Below are 19,633 nucleotides of genomic sequence, written 5' to 3'. Positions count from 1 at the left end.
TCTGGCAGACCCGGGTCCTTCTAGAAAATTGTTCTGGGTATTTAAAGTAGGTCCTAGATGTTCATATATTAGTTATTGTATGATTCTAAAGACCGTTTTGATGTAAAATAGAATCTTAGTCGGTGTTTGTTTAGCACAGGCGTTTATCAGTGTTCAAAGTGTCTTCGTCATTTCTTAATAGATACAAAATATTCGATAGATCAATGAATATGTCATGTACAGTTTGCTGAAGTTGAATAATATTTTAAAAGAAAAAAAAAAGAAACAGTCATGCCAGCAGCAACATATTTATCATTTCTTCAGTACAGCCTTGATATTTCAGGACAAAGTACAGACTTGTTCTCCCCTTCAATACAAACTGGCAATAAGTAATGTTCATTCGTTTATGAGTGACCCTGTCAAATAGGAGTGACGTCATCATTTTAGTGGTGTTCTTTGTAATGAAATAACATTTAATACATGTATGTATATCAAAATTTGGTAAAATTATAAACATCTAAAATAGGTCCCCCTTTTTCAGACACCTTTTATAAAACGTGGTTGAAATCGTTTTACAACTGTAAATGAAATTTAAATTGAACAATCAAATATTAGTCAGGATGGTTCGCAATGTCTGTAAATAAGACTGCATATGTGCATACTTAAACTGCACACACTTCTCAGATGTAGGACTTCAGTGTATTTATTTAATTTTGAGTCGTATATAGTACTTCATTTACTTTTCTCCCAAACGTTGTATTCTTTTCAACCCGGGGCATGGGGCATCAGATTATTTTAGACATCAGAGATCAGATTCATTAAAACTGAGTCTTTGAACAAGCAGTTGGTGAGAAAGTTACTTGATTCTCTGTAAATCCTCGACTGAAGATAGTTAGTTTATTATCATTTACTTCAAAATATCTACATTACACTTCTTATACACATACATTTCATAAAATGCTATCCAAATGAAATAATTAGACGAGGTCTTATAAAAGTCAAACTATGGTCCTAACAATATTTACACATATTAAGCTGCGGTTTAACTGTACTGTAAGTGTACTAACAGTAGATCTAGAATTAATACACATGGGCAAACAATAGTCTGGCGTTCGCAAAGGAATACATTACTATACGGTCATATAAACCTGCTAAATATGTTAAAATGATGGTACACAATAACAAAAAACATGAAATGTTAGTCTACAATTCTCAATAACAAAGCTTTAAAAATAAAAAAACTGCGAAGAAAAACATTAGCTTGACTGATAAAAACAACCGCAAAAAGCGCCCTGCTCGCACGTAATTATGCCACCGGTCAATGCTTACGTTGAGACTCGGTGTATCTTGTGTCTGTTGAACAGGACACTTCATTTTGTCACTAAATAGCACATACTTCTTGAAATATCTCTGTGACAATGATGTAAAGTTTACAACAGCTCCTTATGTATCCCTTACTAATTTCTACTACCTCCCTAGATTCAATAACTAAGTGTAACAGTTTTTGTTAAGAAAACAGCAAAGGTGTAACTTAAAGAAGCTGAACAATGTAATATGAAATAAGGCAAAGCCTCAAAGCGAGCTCAAAGAAGTCGGATTTAGCTAAAAATATTATGCATCATTTATTTGTCACAAAGAAACTATTCACTACCCTTACAGAAGAAAAAGGCCTGCTGCGTACTCTTGCTGTGTACATACAGCGTATATGATGCGTACATGATGTGTACTGAAATCAATAGTACGCAGGATATACACCGCACATACACCGATAGTACGTTTGTAGTACACTTTTGACATGCAAATGAGCTCTGCCGCGTACTACTTGCTGCGTACATGCTGTGGACTACATAGTACACAGGATGTACGCTGGAGGAATTTAGTATGCGAGAAATAGTACGCAGCATGTACGCGGCACATACACTTTTCACATGCAAATGAGCCTGCGGTGTACTACCCTGCGGCGTACATGCTGTGTACTCCTGCGGCGTACATGCTGTGTACTCCTGCGGCGTACATGCTGTGTACTCCTGGCCCGAGTCCTGCGGCGTACATGCTGTGTACTCCTGCTGCATACATGCTGTGTACTCTTGTGGCGAAAACTGCTGTGATAATGTAAATTCCTTACCCCACCAACTTTCGTATGCAAATGCTGATCATTTGGACAGAAAAAAACAGAAAAAAGATAAGTGACATGCATCAATAAGTATTTACCCTTACCAAAATAATGTAGATTGATGTTATCAAATAAATTAGTATGCTTTTCTCCATCCACTTTTCAATGAAATAAATCAATTTTTGTAGCATGTAATTTGGTAAACATTTGAAGAAAATGGCGTAACTGCATCAAGGGGAAACAACTTTAATGCAACTAAATATAAGTGTTATGATTTATTATAGACGATGTGTGCGTAGTATTATTTATTTTGATTAAAATCCATCTGAGAACAATCTAGGACTGGAATTATATAAGCATTTATACACTTTTACGTCCGTAAAAAGTAGCGCACCAAAAAATTTTGGATTGATTTTTTTCCAATGGGGCAAGCGCATTAGCCAAAAACGTTCTGAAAATATACGAGCGGCAAATCCGATAAACAACTTTTTAATTTGGTGAGGCCTTAATGAGTTAACATAATGAGCATTAAAGCCTTTATAAAACAGATAGAGTGGTGTTTTGCTTAAGAGTATTCAAATAACAGTGAGAGCTATTAATTCTTCTCATTCGGGCGCTGTTGAGGCATTATCTTGGTAATTATTTCATGTATTACAAAATGTAATGCAACGAAGTTCAAATAAGGCTTTTCAATTATCCAAGTTAGAAAGCTCCAGGATTAATTCAAAATGAAAAAGAATATATTTTTACACTGCATGCAAGGTGCAGCTCAGAAATCACTAAGATGTAAGCTTCACAAATGAACATTGCAATAGTTTGGCAAATTTTTATTGTTCAGAATACCGGTAATCTGAACTATTCTATGCTATTAAGATAAAAGTTACTCGGAAATCAAGTTCTTGCTTCCAAAAAAAAAAAAAATGTACAAATCTCTTCCTGCATGAAGTCCCTCCCGCGTATTAAGTTTACTTCAGACTTTAACTTATAAAAAAAAACTAAGTATAAATGCCAAAAGAAATTGTACAAGTCTTTCCCCGCGTAATATGAAGTGTACTGCACAAATTTCAAAGTATCTGCGGTGTACATGCAGTGTACTATTTTCTTGTACAAGTCCTCCTGCGTACATGCGGGTGTACTCCTTAAATTTTCAGAGTCTGTGCTGCGTACTTGAAGTGTACTAGTGACCTCCTGCGTACATGCTGTGTACTCGTCGAAATAGTACACGGCATGTACGCGGCATGCGGTGTATGTAAAATGTACTCCTCTGGCGTACTACTGTGTTCACGGCATATACACAGCAAATACGCAGCATGTACGCCACAGAGGCTTGCTTCTGTAAGGGTAGTCACAAGAGAGAACCTATTCACTTGAAAAAGTCTACATTTAGTGTCACCATACCTGTAACAGTGAATATCATACGTTGCAAAATTTATGGGAAGCCGGTGACGTCATTACAGCGTTCCCGTTTCTTTCTGCTTATTAATGACATTTTTTTCCATTTTCTGGCCGATGCTTGATCTTTTAAATGAAAACAATATTTTTTTCAAACAACTGGAAATCATTCTTTCATTATTGTTGAGTGATGAATATTTTTTAGCAATTGAATGAAGTTCTGTATTCACTCCGGAAAGAAGTACTTCCTGTGAGCACCTATCCGCTAGGGTGCGCTTTTTAAAAACTTCCGACGAAACTTTTCAAATCCATCACCAAGTGTGCAAGTATACTTGCGTTACCGTAAAGCTCGATTCTCGAAGGGCCTGCTCTTCGGGCTCGCTATAAAGTTTTTCAGCCTTTTTCATTTATCATATTTATTCACAAACAGGACAGGAGTGAACTCTTGCAGTATCATTTCATTTCAGCTAGGCTTTTCAACTGATTCTTACACCTATATATATATATACATATAAAGTATCATAATTTTCATAAACCTCACCGTCAGTTGGTAAAACAGGATTCGAGTCACTACCACTTCCGAACAGTGAATCATCACCAGAAAATGACTGAAATCCAGTGACAGGCTCTAATTTAACTGGTACAGTAGTCTCCAATTCATTTGCAGAAACCAAGTCTCTCCCAGATATGCTGCTCGGGCCATTTTCTACAGACTCCATACTCTCTGTAAGGCAATAAATACAAGTTGTCAATTTGAGCTAAAATAATCCAAAGTTTTATTTCTGCACAATTTAGCAGATAGAATAAATCATCCTAAACAGACAAAACTAGAGCCATCACAGGAGGGACGAATAATGCCCCCACAATACGGCCTTGTCACAGAAGTAAGCCAATGTCAAAGTTAAACCTCAAAATCATAGGGTCATCTGCTGGTCATGATCAACCTTCCTAAAAGGGCTATTAAGTTTCGTGATCCTAGGCCCAAGCATTCTCAAGTTATCGTCCGAAAACGGATTAACTGTTCTGGGTCACTGTGACCTTGACCTTTGACCTAAACATCAATAGGTGTCATTTGCTGGTCATGAACAACCTTCATATAAATTTTTATGATCCTATGTCTAAGCGTACTCAAGTTATCGTCTGGACATGGTTCAACTGTTCCAGGTCACTGTGACCTTGACCTTTGACCAACTGACCTCAAAATCTGCTGGTCATGACCAACCTTCCTATCAACTTTTACGATCCTAGGCCCCAAGGGTTCTTAAGTTATCATCCGGAAACAATTAAGTGACCTTGACCCTTGACCTACTGATCCCAAAGTTGAACTTGACCTGTATTTTATGATGTTACACCTGTGTACCAAAATTTATGATCCTAGGCCCAAGCATCCTCTAGTTATCTTCCAGAAACCGTTTAGCTGTTTCGAATCATTGTGAACTTGGCCTTTGAGCTACTGACCTCAAGTCAAACTTGACCTGTATTTTATGATGTTGCACCTGTGTACCAAAAATTGTTTAAATCTGTTGAGCCTTTCATGAGTTATTGTCTGGAAACCATGAAAACCAACGGACCCCACATACTGTCTCATCCTCTATCAGAGGGCCATAAATGCAGTAATAATATTCACACAAAAAATCATTCCTTTACGGTTGTTTGCACATCAAGCTTGTTCATCTGTGAAATTTAAAACAAATCAGGCTAATAGTTTAGGAGGAGTTGGAGACACATGATTTCCAGACAAAGGTATGGACGGACTTACAGACAGCAGTAACACTATATGCTCCATGCCTAAATGTGTGGAGGCATAAACAGTCCTGTGTAAACTGTAGGCAAAAATATTCTATAGTTGTTGACTGGAAACTGTTTTCAGTCTCAAGGTCATTGTGACATTGACCTTTGACCTACTTACCCCAAAGGCCATATACTGGGAATGGTTTCAAAAGAGGAAACATTTATGCTTACCATCTGAATCACATCTCTGAGGTAAACTGTCTTCATCAGACTGAAACATTCAACAAAAACATCTTAAGATATAGGTTCAATATATATGAAGTACTAATACGTCCTTAAGAAGAATGAAAGTTAGATTTTGTGAAATTTGTTGAATTAGTTCTGAAAAGATGTTGTTAAAAAACACTTCTTTTACTTTTTTTGTTTTTTTAATTTAAGGGTATATGTAACACTAATTTTAAAAGTGAAACAAGAGGGGCATGATGGCACTAAATTGCTCACCTCAATTTCAGAGCTTAAACATGCCGGAGTGTGTGCAACTTTGGAAGAAGACCATAACATGCTCAAGTGTCAAAAGTTCCAGAGGCAGTAGAAGTTAATTACATAAATTAGTGTGGCAGATGACAAACAGTTCAAATACTAAATGGTTCTTAGGTCTTTAAAACTTGGTGGAAAAACACACACAGACAATTGGAGCAAGCTGAGGGTATTTTTGAAGGTCTCTTTATGACAGCTCTAGTTTTACCTCTAACAGCCTCTTTGCTTAAAAGTGGGAGATGACCTTATAATGATGCTACAATGTCTGATATTTCAATATTTAGCTCTAGTGGCCACTAAAAGGGGACTGAGTGTCCCCTTTTGAATATGTTCAAGAGAGGACCTTACAATGATGCTACAGATCAAGTTTGATGAAGATCCATCAAGCTGTTTGTGAGAAGAAGTTGTTTAAACATGTTTCTATTTTTTTGGCTATAGTAGCCTCTCAAAGGGCCAGGTGTCCCCATTTAAACAGATTTGGAAGCAGAACTTACAGTAACGCTACAGACCAAACTGATAAAGATCCATCATGCAGTTCATGAGAAGAAGTCCTTTAAAGGTATTTCTATTTCTAGCTCCAACAGGTATCAAGCTCTTCCCATTGGTTTGGCAGATGACCTTATTATGAAGCTGATGAACAGAAATCCAGCAGTTCATGAGAAGATGTCATTTAAACATATTTCTACCTTTGGCTCTAGTGCCCTGTAAAGGAGGCAAAACACTCCCATTTGAACAAATTTGGAAGAGGACCGTGAAATGATGCTAAAGATCAAGTCTGATGAAGATCCATCCAGCAATTCAAAAGAAGAAGTCATTAAAAGGTATTTCATTTTTTAGCTGAAGTAGCCCCTAAAGGGGAACAAACGTCTTAATTTGAACAAATTTGGAAGGAGATCTTATAATGACTAACTTTGATGAAGATCCATCAAGTGGTTCATGAGAAGAAGTCATTCAAATGTTTTTCTATTACGAGCTCTGGTGGCCCTTAAAAGGTGCCTAGAAGAGACGTATGAACAAACTTGATAGAGGACTGTACCAAGATGCTACTTACCAAGTTTGATGTAATTCTAACAAGTAGTTTTGAAGGAGATGCGATCTGAAGAAAAGTATGGACGGACAGACAATGGATGGACGATGGATTTATGGACAGTGAGTGATCACAATAGCTCACTCGGAGCACTTCATGCTCAGAAGAGCTAAAACCAAGATCACTCAGATTAAACAAGATCAGTCTGATTAACTATTTTCATACTGGACAGTGCAAGAGGGCATATCCGAGGAAACTAGAGCTATCACTGGAGTGATAAACAGCACAGCAGTACTATCTTTGTCAGACAAGAAACTATTAATGTGTTAAACTTATGAACTGATAAGATTAATTCAAGTATGTATAGAAATTTGGGAAGTATGGATCTATGCCCAACACTTTCATCCATCCCAGAATAACTGTCATGCACATCTACATTTCATGTTACTTGTTATTTATGATATGGATGATGATAACCTAGAATAAAAAGTTTTTAATTTTAAATGTCTTTAAAGTGACCAAATTTCATTCAAATATTACCATCCAGTTACAAGATATGAAATATGGCTATTACACCATGTTATCCTTAAGCAGAAATTATCAAAAGGAGCATAGTTCATAGAATCTTTCTACCACAGTAATGGACCTTTTGTCAAATGATATGGCTGATGATGTAGAACAACTATTTTAAGTTTGAATCCAAATCCATTTAGTAATAACACAGATAGAGTGAAAGTACATCAACATTTTAACCTGAGATTGTAAGTAAAAAGGGACACAATTCATGAAATATTTGATCATGAGTTATGGAACTTGTGTCATACGATATGGATGATGGAATGTATTGGACAACTACTTTAAGTTTAAATCAAATCTATTAAACAGATGGGTGTTTTTTTTTTCAAACAAGAGGGCCATAACGGCCCAAAAGATGCTCATCTGACCATGACCGTACATATATGTAATGACACATTGTATCACTAGGTGCATCAGTTTTGCTTAATGAAGATCAATCAATTGCTTCATAAGAAGTCATTTAAAATTTTCTTCTTTTTTTTTTCTGCTCCTGCAGACCCTAAAATAAGCTTTTTTGTCACTTTAGCCAAAGAAGTATACAAGAGGGCCATAATGGCCCTATATCGCTCACCTGTTATCATTGCACTTAAGGACAAGAAGGTCAAACAAAAGATCACAGAGTGATCCTGGCGCCCACCAATGTGCCATTTTTGAGTGTTCCAAATTTCAAGACTTACTGACTAGCTCAAGGTCAAATTTCATTTTCCGTACACAACACTGTGCATGTGGTCCAAATTCGAAAGCTGTAGCTTGAGAAAAGTGAAAGTAGGTCACTAGATCAATTTCAAGGACAAAGTTCTTTGTACACAAAACTATGCATGTGCATCAAGTTTGAAGGCTGTAGTTTGAGAAATCTGAAAGTAGGTCACTAGGTCAATCTTAAGGTTAAAGTTTATTTCGGTACATTAAACTATGCAAGTGGTCCAAATTTGAAGGCTTGAGAAATGTGAAAGAAGGTCACTAGGTCAAAATCAAGGTCAAATTAAACTTCAGAACACAAATCTATGCATGTGGTCCAAATTTAAAGCCTGTACCTTCAAAAATGTGAAAGTAGGTCACTAGGTCAATGTCAAGGTCAAAGTTTGTTTCGGTACACAATCCTATGCATGTGGTCTAAATTTGAAGCCTGTAGCTACAGAAATGTGAAAGTAGGTCACTTGGTCAATCTTAAGGTCAAAGTTCATTTCGGTACACAAAACTATGCAAGTGGTCCAAATTTGAAGGCTGTAGCTTGAGAAATGTGAAAGTAGGTCACTAGGTCAAAATCAAGGTCAAATTTTATTTTGGAACACAGAACTATGCATGTGGTCCAAATTTGAAGCCTGTACCTTCAAAAATGTGAAAGAAGGTCACTAGGTCAATGTAAAGGTCAAAGATTGTTTCTGTACACAAAACCATGCATGTGTCCAAATTTGAAGGCTGTACCTTGAGAAATGTGAAAGTAGGTCACTAGGTCAAAATCAAGGTCAAATTTCATTTCGGAACACGTAACTATGCATGTGGTCCAAATTTGAAGCCTGTAACTTCAAAAATGTGAAAGTAGGTCACTAGGTCAATGTCAAGGTCAAAGTTTTTTTCAGTGCACAAAACTATGCATGTGGTCCAAATTTGAAGGCCGTAGCTACAGAAATGTGAAAGTAGGTCACTAGGTCAAAATCAAGGTCAACTCATGTCAAGGTTCATCTTGCCACTCAAAACCATACATGTGGTCCAAATCTGAATGTTGTAGGTTATTGACAAGAAGATTTTAAAAGCTTTTCCCTATATAAGTCTATATGAACCATGTGGCCCCCAGGGCGGGGCCATATTTGACCCTAGGGGGATAATTTGAACGAACTTGGTAGAGAACCACTAGATGATGCTACATTACAAATGCCAAAGCCCTAGGCTTTGTGATTTGGACAAGAAAATTTTCGAAGTTTTTCCCTATATAAGTCTATGTAAACCATGTGACCCCTGGGACGGGACCATATTTGACCCTAGGGGGATAATTTGAACAATCTTAGTAGAAGACCACTAGATGATGTCACATACAAAATATCAAAGCCCTTGGCCCTGTGGTTTTGAACAAGAGGTTTTTCAAAGTTTTTCCCTATATAAGTCTATATAAACCATGTGACCCCCGGGGCGGGGCCACATTAGACCCCAGGGAAATAATTTGAATCATCTTGGTAGAGAACCACTAGATGATGCTTCATACCAAATATCAAAGCCCTAGGCTCTGTGGTTTTGAGCAAGAAGATTTTCAAAGTTTTTCCCTAAATAAATCTATGTAAATTATAGAAATAAACAAAGGGCCATAACTCACTAAACAACTGTTGAACCAGTCTGATTTTCAGAAGGACACAACTAGGGTACCAATACATCATTCTGACAAAGTTTGGTCAAAATCCCCCTGGTAGTTTCTGAGAGGCGATAACGAGAAATTGTTAACGGACGGACCACGGACGCAGAGTGATTTGAATAGTCCACCATCTGATGATCAAGATCAATCAAAAGAATTATGAGAAAATATAGTTGAAATTTTCTTAAAGTTACTTCAAATAAAATTATTTCTGACAAAGTTTGGTCAAAATCCCCCTGGTAGTTTCTGAGAGGCGATAACGAGAAATTGTTAACGGACGGACCACGGACGCAGAGTGATTTGAATAGTCCACCATCTGATGATCAAGATCAATCAAAAGAATTATGAGAAAATATAGTTGAAATTTTCTTAAAGTTACTTCAAATAAAATTATTTTCAAATCAGGCCTGTAGTTTTTATAGGGAAGAAATTAAAAATAAACCTAAGTCCTCAGAAAAAATATCTAAGTCCATAGGACAGGAACAACAAAGGGAAGAAATTTAACCAAAAAAGAAAAGAAAAATTCTTATAAGGTACAGCTATGTTAAAATACACCTAAAAATTGGAGGTACACATGTTGTACCACAGAAAAGTGGTCTCGGTTTTTCCCTACGGCCAATAATAAAAAAGTTACTAATAAGCCATTTATAGTAACATAAAAGGGAAGTAATTAAAAAAAATTATTGTAATGGAACAATAGAAGGATCTACCGAATAAAAACAAGAGCACTGTAATGCAATGCAAATGCAGAGCAATATACACACAAAACAAAGTCATATGACCTTTGACTCGTAAGCGTGTCCTTGACCTTGAAGTGAGCCATCTGAAACGTCATTTCGATGAGGTGAACATTTGTGTCATGTTTCTTTGAAATCCTTCAAGGGGTTCAAGAGTTACAGAGCAGAAGGGAAATTGCTAACCAACAGACAGACAGACAGACGGACACTGAGGCGGTAACATAATACGTCCCTTCAGGCGTATAAAAAGGAATCGAGATCTGATGGTGATACAAGTTGTGTGCAAGTTCAGTTAAAATCAAATCATCAATGAAGCTGCTATTGTGCAGACAAAGTCAAAATAGCTAATTTTGGCCCTTTCAGGAGCCAATTAACTCTTGAACCCATTATGGGATCTGGCCAGTTCAAGAATGGAACCAAGATCTTATGGTGACACAAATTTTGTTCAAGTTTGGTAAAAATCAAATCATAAATAAAGCTGCTATTGTGCAGACAAGGTCAAAATAGCTAATTCTGGCCCCATCAGGGGCTATAACTCTGGAACCCATAATGGAATCTGGCCAGTTTAAGAAAGGATCCAAGATCTTATGGTGATACAAGTTGTGTGCAAGTTTGGTTAAAATAAAATTATAAATGAAACCACTATCATGCAGACAAGAAATTGTTGACGCACGCACAAACGTAAATTCTGGCCCTTTAAGGGGCAATAACTCTAGAATCCATGATGAGATCTGGCCAGTTTTTGAAAGGAACCGAGATATCATGCCAATACAACTTTTGTAGAAGTTTGATCAAAATTGCTTGCAAAATGTGGTCTCTATCGTGTTCACAAGAAATTGTGGACGGACGGACGATGGACGAAGGGCAATCACAAAAGCTCACCCTGTCACTATGTGACAGGTGAGCTAAAAATACACAGAATGGCAACTGGCTGTAATCTCGCGTGATCTCGTGTCAGAGTGTGAATCGGCGTTATCTTAGTAAAAACAAACATCGGTGAGCATGGAGTTACAATTTGTACCTTTAAAACTACATTTAAAATACATGTAAGCTTCTAAAACAACATTAGTTTAATGTGAAATAGTCTTCAGTCACAGAGTACACGTTTCTTACCATCAAAAGAAGCGTGGTCATACGCTGATAATTAATTTACTGATGAATAATTGCTTTCGCATACAAAATGGCGCATGGAGAACGCGTCACTTCCAGTAAATGAGATCTCATTCAGTTGTCAGGGGATGTTGGCGAGATTTGCTCTATATGCCTTTCAAGTTGCCGATCTATTTATTTTTATAGCTCTTTGCTTTAGCTTGATGTTACCAAGTAGATGATGGAGAGCTACTCTACTCACACATACTCAGGTGTCCACAACTTTGTTATGGTTTTTATCCACTTTCACTCAATAAACTAGAGATGCTTTTGAGAAAAGCGCCCTTACAGAAGCAAGCCTCTGTGGCGTACATGCTGCGTATTTGCTGTGTATATGCCGTGAACACAGTAGTACGCCAGAGGAGTACATTTTACATACACCGCATGCCGCGTACATGCCGTGTACTATTTCGACGAGTACACAGCATGTACGCAGGAGGTCACTAGTACACTTCAAGTACGCAGCACAGACTCTGAAAATTTAAGGAGTACACTGCATGTACGCAGGAGGGACTTGTACAAGAAAATAGTACACTGCATGTTACACCGCAGATACTTTGAAATTTGTGCAGTACACTTCATATACGCGGAAAGACTTGTACAATTTCTTTTGGCATTTATACTTAGTTTTTTTTTATAAGTTAAAGTCTGAAGTAAAACTTCATATACGCGGGAGGGACTTCATGCAGGAAGGATTTGTACATTTTTTTTTTTTTTGGAAGCAAGAACTTGATTCCGAGTAACTTTTATCTTAATAGCATAGAATAGTTCAGATTACGGTATTCTGAACAATAAAATTTGCCAAACTATTTGCAATGTTCATTTGTGAAGCTTACATCTTAGTGATTTCTGAGCTGCACCTTGCATGCAGTGTAAAAATATATTCTTTTTCATTTGAATTAATCCTGGAGCTTCTAACTTGGATAATTGAAAAGCCTTATTTGAACTTCGTTGCATTACATTTTGTAATACATGAAATAATTACCAAGATAATGCCTCAACAGCGCCCGAATGAGAAGAATTAATAGCTCTCACTGTTATTGAATACTCTTAAGCAAAACACCACTCTATCATGTTTATTAAAGGCTTTAATGCTCATTATGTTAACTCATTTAAGGCCTCACCAAATTAAAAAGTTGTTTATCGGATTTGCCGCTCGTATATTTTCAGAAACGTTTTTGGCTAATTGCGCTTGCCCCATTGGAAAAAATCAATCCAAAATTTTTTGGTGCGCTACTTTTTACGGACGTAAAGTGTATAAATGCTTATATAATTCCAGTCCTAGATTGTTCTCAGATGGATTTTAATCAAAATAAATAATACTACGCACACATCGTCTATAATAAATCATAACACTTATATTTAGTTGCATTAAAGTTGTTTCCCCTTGATGCAGTTACGCCATTTCTTCAATGTTTACCAAATTACATGCTACAAAAATTGATTTATTTCATTGAAAAGTGGATGGAGAAAAGCATACTAATTTATTTGATAACATCAATCTACATTATTTTGGTAAGGGTAAATACTTATTGATGCATGGTCACTTATCTTTTTTCTGTTTTTTCTGTCCAAATGATCAGCATTTGCATACGAAAGTTGGTGGGGTAAGGAATTTACATTATCACAGCAGTTTCGCCACAAGAGTACACAGCATGTATGCAGCAGGAGTACACAGCATGTACGCCGCAGGACTCGGGCCAGGAGTACACAGCATGTACGCCGCAGGAGTACACAGCATGTACGCCGCAGGAGTACACAGCATGTACGCCGCAGGGGTAGTACACCGCAGGCTCATTTGCATGTGAAAAGTGTATGTGCCGCGTACATGCTGCGTACTATTTCTCGCATACTAAATTCCTCCAGCGTACATCCTGTGTACTATGTAGTCCACAGCATGTACGCAGCAAGTAGTACGCGGCAGAGCTCATTTGCATGTCAAAAGTGTACTACAAACGTACTATCGGTGTATGTGCGGTGTATATCCTGCGTACTATTGATTTCAGTACACATCATGTACGCATCATATACGCTGTATGTACACAGCAAGAGTACGCAGCAGGCCTTTTTCTTCTGTAAGGGCGCATGTCTCCCACAACTGCCTAATTATCTAAATAGTAAGTCAGTCTTTATATACTGTTTACTTAATCCACATGTGCATGCGCTTTCCTGACACCAAAAGGATGCCTATACTGCTAGTAATATAGGCGCCGGTTTAGGGGTAAAACTGCACAAGAAATCTGAGTGTTTTTGGTAAATCAAGGGCCATAATTCCAAAGTGCCTAGGCTGATTTGGCTAGTTATCCAACTTGGCCGAGCACTTATTGGCAGACACATTTTGTTGAAGTCTGGTGAAGATCGGATGAGAAATGTTTGACTTAGAGTGCGGACAAGCTTTGTGACAGACAGACAGACAGACACACAGACTGGAGTAAATCAATATGTCTCCCACACCACTGTGTGGTGGGAGACATAATAATAGCAGATATAGAGTTAAAGTGCATAACAAGAGGGTTATAATGACCCTGGATCGCTCACCTGAGTCATATGAGTTACATGTTTCAAATGTCAAACTGATGCTAAAATATTAAGCAAGTAGGTCAGTAGGTCACATTCATAGTCACTGAAAGTCACTGTTAAGATTGGCGTGCAAACCTGTGTAATTAGGTCATCCAAATTTCAAGGCTGTATCTTAAAAAACAAACAAGAGCTGTCACTAATGGTGACAAATGCCCCCGCATCACCCTGACCTTTGACTTGGTTACCTTGACCTTTGACCTGGTGACCCCAAAGTCAGTAGGGGTGGTGTATTCAATAAGTACTATCAGCATGTGAAGTTTGAAGGTCCTGGGTGAAGTGGTTCGCAAGTAAAGTGCCTTTGTGCAAAAAGTTAACCTTGGCCCCTGTGTCCTTGACCTTTGACCTGGTGACCCCAAAGTCAGTAGGGGTGGTGTACTCATTAAGTACTATCAGCATGTGAAGTTTGAAGGTCCTGGGTGAAGTGGTACGCAAGTAAAGTGCCTTCATGCAAAAAGTTAACGTTGGCCCCTGTGACCGTGACCTTTTACAGGGTGACCCCAAAGTCAGTAGGGGTGGTGTATTCAATAAGTACTATCTGCATGTGAAGTTTGAATGTCCTGGGTGCAGTGGTTCGCGAGTAAAGTGCCTTCATGCAAAAAGTTAACGTTGGCCCCTGTGACCTTGACCTTTGACCTGGTGACCCCAAAGTCAGTAGAAGTGGTGTACTCAATAAGTACTATCAGCAAGTGAAGTTTGAAGGTCCTGGGTACAGTGGTTCGTGAGTAAAGTGCCTTCATGCAAAAAGTTAACGTTGGCCCCTGTGACCTTGACCTTTGACCTGGTGACCCCAAGGTCAGTAGGGGTGGTGTACTCAATAAGTACTATCAGCATGTGAAGTTTGAAGGTCCTGGGTGCAGTGGTTCGCGAATAAAGTGCCTTCATGCAAAAAGTTAACGTTGGCCCCTGTGACCTTGACCTTTGACTTGATGACCCAAAAGTAAGTAGGGGTGGTGTACTCAACAAGTACTATCAGCAATGAAGTTTGAAAGTCGTGGGTGCAGTGGTTCGCGAGTAAAGTGCCTTCATGCAAAAAGTTAACGTTGTGACGAACGAACGAACGAATGAACAAACTAACGAACTAACGGACGGACAGTTGAAAACTAATATGCCTCCCTTTGGAGGCATAAAATGTAGGTCTGTAGGTCAATGTCAAAGTCAACTGACCCCTAATTACTTGGGGTCATCAGATAATTATGATGAAACAGTCTAGGAAATATGATCAGATATTTTTTAAGTAGTTTTCCCTATATAACTCATATAACAAGTGACCCCCAGGACAGGATTTCTTTTCACCCAGGGGCATAATTTGATCAATCTTGTTAGAGAACCACTAGGTAATGCTACATACCAAATATCAAAGGCCTAGGTCTTGTAGTTTCAGACAAGAAGATTTTTAAAGTTTTCCTATTTAAATCTATGTAAAACTTGAGACCCCCTGGGCAGGGCCTCTTTTCCTCCCAAGGTAATAATTTGAATAATCTTAGTAGAGGACCACAAGGCAATGCAACATACCAAATATAAAAAGCCTAGGCCTTGCAATTTCAGACAAGTTTTTCTTATACAAGTCTATGTAAAACTTGCGACCCCCTGGGTTATAACCTGAACAATCTTGGTAGAGGACAACAAGGCATGCTACATACCAGATATCAAAGGCCTAGGTCTTATGCTTTCAGAGAAGAATATTTTTAAAGTTTTTTCATACATAAATCTATGTAAAACTTGGAACCCCTGGAGCAGGGCTTCTTTTTACCCAAGGGGTATAATTTGAATATTCTTCATAAAGGACCATTAGATGATGTCACAGGCCAAATATCGAACCTCTACGCCTTGAGGTTTTGGACAAGATTTTTAAAGTTTTTCCTTTCCGTTCTGTGTGGAATTCAATTCTTTGAACAATTTTTAAAGAGGATCATCCAAGGAACATCCCTGTGAAGTTTCATCAAAACTGGTCTGGTGGTTTAGGAGATGTTGTTTAAATGAAAGTGTGGACAAATGGTTAGCGATCACAATAGCTCACCCTGACCACTTTGTGCTCAGGTGAGCTAAAAACCAAAACAAAGTTGTGGACACCTAAGCAAGTGTGAGTAGAGTAGCTCCATATACTTTGTAACATCAAGCTAAAATGACAAAAAAGCTTACTTTCTCTTCAATTTCTGCTGATAGTGAGGCTATCACTACTGAAGTTTCTTAATGTAGCAAGAAGCAGAATTCATGCATGTGTGCTGATTTTGAAAACAAATTTTTTCAAGCTTTAACTTGTGCATTATTTCAAGCACTGGGTAGACCTATATACCAGTTTGATAGCTTTACCACATTAAGCTACAATAAAGGCACAAACCAGCAGAGATCAGTCTAAAGGTCACTGTGATCTTGACATTTGATATACTTACTCATAATTTAAAGCAGACATTCAAATTTGGTAACTTCCACTTATTAATCTGAAACTGTTTTTCAGTATCTAGGTCATTGTGACTTTAACATTTAAGGCACTGACCTCTGTAATAATTAGCCGTAAGTATTGGGGTGGGGTGCATAAAAATAGTAATGTAATTTACTGAAGCATATCCTATTTCCTTCAAGGTTTTATACACTAGGCAGTCACCACGATGATGAAACTTGTCTGTTCTATCTGCACGAGAACGGCAATGAAGGCACATCACCTCGTTTCCAACTGAAATGAAATAAAATACATATTGCTAACAGTAATTATCACTAACAAGAGGGTCATGATGACCTTATATCATTCACCTGTTAAACCTGGCCTTTGAATCATCAAGATAATCATTCTGACCAAGTTTCATGAAGACAGAGTCATAGATGTCATCATGTGGCCTCTACAGTGTGAACAAGCTTTTCCTTTGATCCGAGTGGTGACCTAGTTTTTGACCCCACATGACCCAGTTTCGAACTTGGCATGGAAATCATCAAGAAAAACATTCTTACCAAGTTTCATGAAGATAGGGTCATAAATATTGACCATAGAATGTTAACAAGCTTTTCCTCTGATTTGAGTGGGTGACCTAGTTTTGGACCCCACATGACCCAGTTTCAAACTTGGCATAGGAATCATCAAGATAAACATTCCGACAAAATTTCATTAAGATAGGATCATAAATGTGGCCTCAAGAGTGTTAACAAGCTTTTCCTTTGATTTGACCGGGTGACCTAGTTTTTGACCCCATATGACCCAGTTTCGAACTTGGCCTAGGAATCATCAAGATAAACATTTTTCATGAAGATAGGGTCATAAATGTGGCCTCTAGATTGTTAACAAGCTTTTCCATTGGTATGATCTGATAACTAGTTTTTGACCCGACATGACCCAGTTTCGATCCGGGCCTAGAGATCATCAAGATAAACATTCTGTGCAAGTTTGTTTCAAATCAAAGCATAAATGAAACCTCTATAACGTCCCCTTAATGCAAAAAGGTATGAGCATATGAATAAAGAAGGCACTTGGTACCTTTTTGCATTAAGGGGACGATATGGCTGAAAGGGCCAAAATAGAAAAAATTTGCCCCTTTCAGGAGCAGTTACTCTAGAACTTAGGTTGGAATCTAGCTGGTTTTTGAAAGGAACCAAGTTCTTATTGTAAGTTGTACGTAAGTTTGGTTCAAATCAAATATAAAATATTACTTCTATCGTGTTCACAAGGTAAAAATTAACAAATTTTGGCTCTTTCAGGGGTCAATCAGGGGCCGTAACTCAGGAACCTATGAATGGATCTGACAGATTCATCATGGAATCCAAGAGTTATTGTTGTTAAAGATATTTGCAAGTTTGTATCAAATCAAACCACAAATGAAGTATCTATATGGCTGAAAAAGCCAAAATATCACATTCTGGCCCTTTAAGGGGCCATAACTCTGAAACCCATGATGGGATCTGGTCAGTTTTAGAAAGGAACTGAGATATTATGCCAATACAAGTTGTGTGCAAGTTTAATTAAAATCAATTGCAAAATGTGGTCTCTATCGTGTTCACAAGCCAAAAATAGCAAATTTTGGCCCTTTAAGGGACCATAACTCTGGAACCCATGATGGAATTTCGCCAGTTTTCGAAAGGAACCCAGATATTATGCCAATACAAGTTGTGTGCAAGTCTGATTAAAGTTGATTGCAAAATGTGGTCTCTATCATGTTCACAAGCCAAAAATAGCAAATTTTGGCCAATTAAGGGGCCATAACTCTGGAACCCAAGATGGGATCTGGCCAGTTTTTGAAAGAAACGAGATATTATGCCAATACAAGTTGTGTGCAAGTTTTATTAAAATTGATTGCAAAATGTGGTCTCTATCGTGTTCAAAATCACGAAATTGTGAACAGATGGACGGATGACGGACAGACGGATGATGACAAAATGTGATCACAAAAGCTCACCCTGTCACTACGTGATGGGTGAGCTAAAAACAGGAATGTTTTTCAATGTTTCAACTAGTAAAGGCAATTCACGGTACATTCTTTAGATAGGAGTGCACTGAAGTGGAAAATTGGAACAAATTTGAGAGGCAAGGATGTCTTAATTGTATCACATTTGGTGAATACCAAAAAGTGGTAAATGAGATAAAATTGTTCAAAGAGTATGAAATAAATCTATGCTAGGCTAATAGCACTACCACAGCATTTGATGATCACACCCTGGTACCGGCGCTCCCAAGTACAGGTGGCACTCACACATACAGCGCTTGATAAGCGATTTTGGAGGAGCGGTGGTTTAAGTATTTCTTACTGTATCTCCGAATATAAGTAATAAAAGTAGTCAAAACTACAAAAACTTTTTAAAAACAAGTCACTTTATTTTTAACCAACGTTTCGGCTACATCAGCCTTCTTCAGGGTTCAAAATAAACATAACAAAGGAAGTATCTCCGGTAATTCAAAACTTTTCTTAAAATGAAAGATATCTGCACCCTGATGAATAATTGGTGACTATGTTTTGTGAGTGTCACAACATTCCATCTTGAAATAAACAAAATACAGCGAGGTAAACGTGAACGTTTGACTCAAAAATGTCAAATGTCAAAAAAACACGTAAAATACTCAGTAAATACTCCAAATGTATTCATTTTTGATACAGTATCGTATAGTCATGTCTTCCTACAATAACCAGTTCAAATTTCAAGACTTAATTTGTTATATTTAAAGAATGACTCGTGTTTAAAGATGGTATGGGGTTTCAAACGGCACTCACATGCACAGGTGTTAATTTTTTTGGCGCTCAACAAGTACAGCTAGACAAAAGTCTTCAGAAATGTAGACCTTGTTGTTGTTTACTCTCAGTGTTGTGTGTCTGTATATAAGATCATAAATCTTTATACCGTTAAAAACTGACTCTAGAAGTCGACCTTTTTATGTTAAAACTTACGGTGACAATTAACATTATTTTTTATGAAAAAGCTTGTTGAAAACTGATAAATGCTGAAATTTGATATGTCCTAGGATTTCGTTGAAAAATGAAAAACGTGCTTCA

General features: G+C 37.6%; 1 protein-coding gene across 1 annotated transcript in view; it reads right to left on the bottom strand.

The window, feature by feature from the left end:
• Window positions 1-19,633, bottom strand: part of LOC128555971 (uncharacterized) — an 81,881-nt gene that overhangs the window by 19,233 nt on the left and 43,015 nt on the right. The window contains exons 4-6 of the mRNA XM_053539834.1: window positions 16,721-16,836; window positions 5,447-5,486; window positions 4,026-4,208 (exon numbers count right to left, since the gene is read on the bottom strand). Of these exons, the coding sequence (XP_053395809.1) occupies window positions 4,026-4,208; window positions 5,447-5,486; window positions 16,721-16,836 (339 nt within the window). The remainder of the gene's footprint in view (window positions 1-4,025; window positions 4,209-5,446; window positions 5,487-16,720; window positions 16,837-19,633) is intronic.

This window comes from Mercenaria mercenaria, chromosome 3 (genome assembly GCF_021730395.1).
Source record: "Mercenaria mercenaria strain notata chromosome 3, MADL_Memer_1, whole genome shotgun sequence".
NCBI classification, from domain to species: Eukaryota; Metazoa; Mollusca; class Bivalvia; order Venerida; family Veneridae; genus Mercenaria; species Mercenaria mercenaria.
The sequence above is the reverse complement of the archived record's forward strand: the minus strand, read 5'-3'. Positions and strand labels throughout refer to the sequence as shown.